The following is a 7,748-nucleotide window of genomic DNA, read 5'->3' as shown; positions in this document are numbered from 1 at the left end:
GGGGGGTGGGTGCAAAAGGGGTAACATATTATAGGATTATTTAAACTTCAAAGGCTCGGAGTAAAAGTGTTATTATTCTTATAGTATGAGTTCTGTGTTTTTGGATACTTAAAACTTGCATATTTTGAATAGGTGCATTAACAGTAGATACCTACCTGCGAAGGAATGCTGAAGGACATATACATAATTAATTCAAAAGTGTATTCTATTTGCAAAGCTAATTTCACCCAATCAGAATTAATACTTTTCTTTTATTCATGATAGAGAAGCGCTTGATGAAGATCTCGCCTAATGGTAAGCTGAGATGAATGTAATTTATCTTAAAATAATATTAATATAAACAAATAAAATAAATAAATGATATTGATTTCATTTAATTATTTTTAACATTTTTTCTGTCTTAAGATACAGTTTTTCTAGTTTAAGAGGCAATGTACTTACTTATGAAAGATAAGATAATGGCAAAATAAAGATTTGATTTATCAGTCTATTTATTTAAAAAAAATATTAATATTGGTATTTACTAATTTACTATGCATAATATGCTCATTCTGAGAAACATAGAATTTATACGTAATGCCAAATAGGTGTGTGGGCGTGTAATATCGTGGGTATTATTTGCGTGGATACTTTAACCCACCCATTCGGGGAATACTGGCAGAGGTAATGTTGTATTATAAAATATAATTTTGTATTAAATTTGCAGAATTTTCTGACCTTACAAAAATTGTTAATGCTGCTTGAATTATGTTTAAAAAATATTACATTGTTTTAAATTAACTCTCTATACGCCAAAACAGATTCACTGATTTGTAAATCGTCCATCGAACTCAATTTCGGGCGCATTTAAAAAATATTACCCTAACAAAGAAACATGTAGGTATATATCCTCCTCAACCATTTACGTCTCTGTAAATGCATAATTTTTCGTTCGAATTACCTTCATTATTTGTTGTTCCTTATAAAATGAGTTGTACGAAAAATGAGTACCCCTTTGTTTTAATTTTGAAAGGCAAAAGGAAAAATACAGAATCTTCGAGAAACAACTCGTTATTCATTAGGTTTCTCATGTTATTGACTTGAGTTAACTTATAAAAGAAAGAGGGAACGTGGGCGTCCTGTCTAGCGAAATTGCCTTTTTGCGAAAAGGTTAAGGGTCAGATGTATTCATCTGTTTTCTATGTAACAAGCTCCAAGTACATGTTATGTAAATTAAAATATTAAAAATGTAAATTCGTCATTTCTTGATGAATATTACTGTTTCTTTCACATTAATAAATAGTTCTAAATGTAATTTTAATATAATAGTTGGTAGCGCAATTCTAAACATTAATTATTTTAAATAAAAAAAGTGTTGTAATTGTAAGTGGAGTAATTGAAAATATGTTTATCACTTATTTATTTCATACTGATTTTTTCATGAGGCCGTGGAAAGCTTTAAGAAGTATTTTCTAAGGAGCTGGTAAAATCGATAGATACCTATTTGTGTACAGTTTAATTATTTCTTCTTATGATTTTTGTACCTACTATACAAATTCCCAAAAACGTTTAATTTTAACCTATTAGTAATTTACATTACGCAACCGTAATATCAATGTCATGTTTAATCATTATTTACTCTTTAATTAAATTACTTATTAATATCGGGGTTTTATTTGAAATCAGGGCATATGATTAAGTCCGATAAAAATATTTGACTCCAGAGTAAAGAGCTATTATTATATTGCACAAGTTATTCCTTACTAGCGGTGCGCCCCGGCGCCGCTCGCGCTAACTGCATATTATCGCCTTTTGCCCCATGGTCCTTAAACTTGTTTCGTCTAACGCTCCCTTTATAATCAATTACTTTCAGCACCCGACCAGCACCCCAAGAGTTTAATTTCCGCAAATTTTAAAGCAATGAGGTGAAAATTTTAAATTCACCTAGCGCCCCCTTAACTCGCATCAAAGCCCCTCAAATTTTTAAACTCTTTTTATCTAGCCCTACAGCTAGAAAAGAATTCTTGAAACTGCTTTAGCCTATAGCAATCCGGTACTATGTGCTAAAGCAGTTTCAAGAATTCTTTTACTTTTACTTTTTTACTTTTACACTATGACGTACATCCATCGAACGGTGGAAGAATTTTCCAAATGGGCCCAGTATCTCTTTAGATAAATGCGTAATATACTTAGATTTATTAATTTCTTAGTGTTTTATACATTTTTCTTGCTATTGCTGTCTATTGCGATTTTTATCTACTTAATTATAATATTATATGTCAATCAGGTGAAACTTTTTAAGAATTTTCATAGAATTTTGTATGGCAATTTAATATTATATGATAGGAAACAAAACATTAACAACAGTGCAGAATGCCTCTCATAGTCTGTCTATCAATGTAATAATTTTCACTAGAAATATAGGGATATCGAAATAAAACTTTGGTTTGAAGTTGATTTTTTTATTCCCTTTTTCATAGGATACACTTTAACATACGTTTAGTATATACTTCGTTCACTTGAGATTTTTGAGTACCTATATGTGAATGACATTGAAACTTCCTAAATTATATCATTAAATAGGATTCGTGTACCTTATAAATTGAGCTTTTGACTCGAAAAATTCGATCGATAGACCTACGTCGTTTTGTTACTCATATTTATTTATCTATCTAAACACATAAAGGCTTTTGTTTACATTAAAAGTATGAGAAAGATATCATTTACCCAATTACTAACAAATTTTCTTTAATGAACTAGTAACATTTGCATGAACTGGTATAATTCTTTATAGATGACACTAAATTCATACTAACTATACAATCTAGTTCATGGCTGAGATTATTTCGCCTTAACTTGAAAAATTAATTTGACTTTAATTAATTCAGATATGTACTTTAGAAAGATAAGTCATTTACGACAAATAGAACATATAAAAGTGTGATACAAAATTACTTATTTACGTTTTAGGAGAAAGACAATGTATTTACAAGTTAGGAATACTGGAAATACATGATTGCAGTTTTCTACAACAAATTTAGATTTTTTTTTCCATTTAACAAGGGTCTTAAAGACCCGCTGTAATATAAATATTAGACAAGCTGTAAAGCTAAAATATCACCTAATCCTCTTCACTTCAAGAGAATCGCTCTCATCTTACAGATACAGTAAAGGTTTATAATATTTTAACACTTCAAAGTTTTGCTTTGCAAAAGATTTCTGGTATTGTCCGCTTAGACCGTAGTACATATGAAAATAAGTTATTAGCACCTGCATCTGAGTATACATAGATAAAAGTTAAGCAAAGACGAACAAATATTTAGAAATTACATATATATTGTTTAGGATAGGGAATACAAATGAACAGTTTATATTTGAAGCACGATACTTATGCTTTATACATCTTTGAGAAAATAATAAAAAATAAATATTAAATCCTTTCCACGTTTGTCCGTAAGTGAAATAGATGATCGCATTTGCGCTGTATTGGACGCCATTTAGATGTCTCAAGTTCTTAGTAAATAGTTCAAGCATAAATGAATTATTTTATATGCAATAAAAATATCAAAAAAGTATTAATACTTAGTATACAAAAATTAGAATTTAATATAACGCTTTCTATCTAATTCTTAGATAATCAGTACCTAATTTATTTACACGCACGTTTTTGTGCAATTATTAGCTGCCATGTGAAGGGTATCTTACGGAGATTGAAGTGAAAAACTATATGTCTCATATTATACATCCAACAACCTCTCCTAAACGAGCTTATAGTCAATTTTTGTACATTACCTTTTCCTATTCATCTACGATTATAAAATAAACATAACAAAAATCTAATAATTAAAATCATAAGTATTTCTAAAAAAATAATTACAATGTTACACGTACTTAATACTTATACAATCTAATATTTTTTTTTGTATTTTCATGGGCCTTTTAGAAGATTATAATCAGGTCGCTGGTGTCGTACGTATCTATTATGCTAAAGTAATTCAGTCTCATATTGGTTGGCGATTTTCATTTAGAAGTTTAGGTTGCAATGCGATGTTTAAGTCCACGTAGCTCGACGACGAGATCGGAATCACTCGCTACGAAGCGTTTATCGATTCTTCTCGGTTTCGATGATTCCTGAAATTTAAATTACAATAAATTCCCTATTCCGTAATTCATTCATACGGGGTAGCTCAAAGGAGGTTAGTTCACAGGGAGATTTTAGCTCACATCGATGCCCCGTTTCCCACCCAACCCTGATTGACCCGGCCTCAAGCGCGCTGTGTCACCCACCACCCCCGGCCCAGCTAAGTTATTTTTAGACTTCGAGTTTCACAACTTATATATCGATAACTATGTATAAATCGATAAATACAGATTTATTTTATTCGATTAAATTATATTAAAATAATACTCACATGTTTTGCATTATCCACAAGACGAGCTATGGTCGTGTAAAAGGGTGAGCTTCGTTTTTCTTGGTCAAATTTTAAGTTGAAGTGTTGGCGTACATGTTGAGGAGGGCGAGTCATCACAACTTCTTTTTGACCCACTTTATCAATCATTGAGCTTTCCGTGCTCAATACAGGTGCTTCAGTGGTAAGGCTTCGTTTATTTCCATTCCAATTAATAAAACCGTCAGAATCGTCACCTACGTAGTCCTCATCTTCGTCATCCTCAATTCTAGGGACAGACTTTGGGGCGTGATAAAGTGGTTTTCCCGCTAAAGCTTTTAGTTCTTGTACATCTTTGTCTTCATTGTCTTTGTCGTCGTAGTCCATATTCGAAAAAGCAGCCCGAGCATTTTCACGGCGCCTTTGGGCGTCTCTTGCCATTTGCGTAAGTATGAGGTTGTCCAAGAACGCGGCGTTGACGTCATCCATGTCGTTGGAGCGCCATCGAGGGTTAGAATCACTTTCAAACCATGTTTCTTGTCCAATGGGTAATGCTGAAAATCTTTCTTCTTCTATTTTCGGTGCATCATTTGAGAAATGTCCATATGGATCGTACATGTACGTATAAGGAACTTGACCATAAACTTCCGGGGGATTCATTGCTGGTGTGTCGTAGAAATATTGAACTTTAGGAGCATAGTAGTAATCGTCATCATGGTAATCTCGAAGATCTTGTGCGTATACTGGCCATCCTTGCATAGGATAGGTCTTTGCTTCTGCTAACAAATAGCAAAAGAAAACCACCCACATCCTATAATAAATTTCAATTATTAAAAAAAGTATCTTTTATTTTGAGGAAATTGACAACCTTAATAGTTGAATTAAAATAAACATACATGATGAGTGCTTATGCTTATAATGCTTATAAAAATTTACATTTATTTTTCTTTCATTTCGAGTTTAAGTTTATTTATGTTATTATTTTATGTCAATTTCTAATTATTGCTCACCTTAATCCTGTAGGAAGATTGCACATATCGCACTGTTCACGTTTGCATACAAAGGTCGGAACACGACTATTCAGGCAGGCTGGGTCGCGGAGCTTTATAAGCTAGGCGCCCACGCTAGCCGCCCACACGTTCTCAATGAACCTCCCTACGCTCACCCTCGTGGAGAGAACTCATCCCACCAGCCGCCCTTACCCCGGTCTCTCAGCTATCGATCGAGCTTGTAGCTTATTCATTTTATTAAAACTCTGTACTATTTGGAGAAAAAATAACTTCTATTAACAATTTTTTTAGCAACAATTCAGTTGATTGGAACCTTTTTAAATCCTAATTAATATATATCACATCTACTCTCGTTCCCTTATAGGGAACGGGGTAGATGTATCTATATATATAAATCTGATTCAGTGATCGATATCCCTACGAGACTTGTCTCTAAAAAAATCAATCGTGCTTTCTGTGTCCTGCCATATTGAGACATTTTTAATTTGTCCAGGAATCGAATCCAAGACCCCTGGGTTCTACGCTTACACAAGAAGAATATGCTTTCTTTTGCAAAAATTGTCAATCATTTCAATCTAAAGCAAGCACTTAAAAGCTTAGTATAGGATTAGGTATAGAATTTTTGATACAGTACCTTGTAAGAATAAATAAATAGGAGAACATCAAATAAAACTAAGAAGAAACAATTCTTAAAATCAAATTTCAGGTTTTAAATTTCTGAATATTTTTATACTTACTACAAAGCTTGCTGCAAATGACGCAATGCAAATCTCTTGAAATGGGAACTCTAAAAATATAACTTTGCTAGGGATTGCAGTTTCAGTTTATATTTATAACCATTGGAGGCATTATTTATAGGCATAGCTATTTTTGATAAATATGCATCATTGAATTAATGTATAATATAAGGTGTTTTTGTATAAGAAGTATCTGATGATTATCGGAACAAAAAAAAAAGACAATACTTGCATATTTCAACCAAATTGGAGGCAGTGCACACTTGCAGTCTTATTCATATAAAGTTATAGCATAATATACAAAGGCCTTGCGATTGTAAGAAATTCAACAATCTTTCTTTATGATAGCATTTTAGAAGAAATCTTTCCTATTCCTATTGTAAAATCTAAATAACGAGGGATAAAAGTGCTATAAGGTACAAAATGGCCGACATTTCTATAGCTGATCATGAAGAAAAATATTTTGACAATGTCACATTATTACGTTCATTGACGTAATATTTAGGGTTCAGTACAAAATAAGTAAAACGAGACCCTATTAACGTGACCTTGCTGTCCGTATTTTCATCTGTCTGTCTGTCCGACCATCTGTGTCCAGCCCGTAACACATGAACTGTGATAGTAGAACGGTTGAAAGTTTAATAGATGATATATTTCTTGTATTTCTGTTGTCGTTATGCCAACAAATCACTACATAGTATAAAACAAAGTCGCTTTGTCTGTCCCTATGTCCCTATGTATGCTTAAATCTTTAAAACTACGCAACGGATCGTGATGCTTTTTTTTTTAATAGATAGAGTGATTTAAGAGGAAGGTTTATATGTATAATAACATCTACTAAACTGCCCCCAATTTAACGAATGCGAAGCCGTGGGCAAAAGCTAGTAATAAATAAAAGAAGTTGTAAGTAATATCGTAACAAGTTATTGATATACTAGTTATTGAAGTACTTTTGATACTAACTCAGCAAAAATAAACTGACGAGATGTTGTACGTAATGCACCAAACCTAGATGATGACTACCGGTTGGATGCTCAGCGATACACAGCAAAATTGTTTAAATTCACATCATTATCATATTTATATGAAGATAGAAGAATCAAGATGTCAACATATTTCTTAAACTCATAAAAGTGCACTAGCTCGGCAGTCAGCTCTGGCATAGAAAAGTTATAAAAAATCCGTAAATTAAAGCCTTCATTACATTTTAAAAGTTTCATATATGTGCTACTTTTTTTTATTTATAAAGATTACTGTAATCCGCTATAATCTAGAAATGTGAAATAATACTCAGAACCTGAAGAGCTTAATTTGAAAGAACTTTACCATAGACGATACATATATACTAGGTATTGCCATGGTATTCGCGGGTTTCCTTTTTGGCCCGATGGGGTAGGTCGGGAGAGGGTGATATTGGATTTTCGATGCAGTCGAAGTGCATCGTCAGGTTTGTTCACGGAAGTCACAAATACGAGGGCAATAACCGACTGGCGCCTTAAAGTCGTTGTGTGCAAGTCCTATTATTAACTTAAATCCTACTTTACCAAAATTGCACAAAGGATTATGCATTTTTTATTGATTCAGTGTTTCTTGATGCCCATTCATTGTTGATAGTAGAGCTCAACAGTCCTTTG

General features: G+C 32.6%; 2 protein-coding genes across 2 annotated transcripts in view; one reads left to right on the top strand and one right to left on the bottom strand.

The window, feature by feature from the left end:
- LOC119834225 (synaptic vesicle 2-related protein) overlaps positions 1-7,748 on the top strand; it is a 17,126-nt gene that overhangs the window by 1,967 nt on the left and 7,411 nt on the right. The window lies entirely within an intron of this gene.
- Positions 3,213-5,511, bottom strand: LOC119834229. Its single transcript, XM_038358560.1, has 3 exons — positions 5,378-5,511; positions 4,392-5,178; positions 3,213-4,110 (listed from the first exon to the last, which is right to left on the bottom strand). Exons 1-3 carry the CDS (start codon positions 5,401-5,403, stop codon positions 4,012-4,014), a joined length of 912 nt encoding a protein of 303 aa, XP_038214488.1. The 5' UTR covers positions 5,404-5,511; the 3' UTR covers positions 3,213-4,011.

The sequence above is a fragment of the Zerene cesonia genome, chromosome 19, assembly GCF_012273895.1.
Source record: "Zerene cesonia ecotype Mississippi chromosome 19, Zerene_cesonia_1.1, whole genome shotgun sequence".
In the NCBI taxonomy this organism is placed as follows: Eukaryota; Metazoa; Arthropoda; class Insecta; order Lepidoptera; family Pieridae; genus Zerene; species Zerene cesonia.
This window is presented reverse-complemented; position numbering and strand designations above follow the sequence as displayed.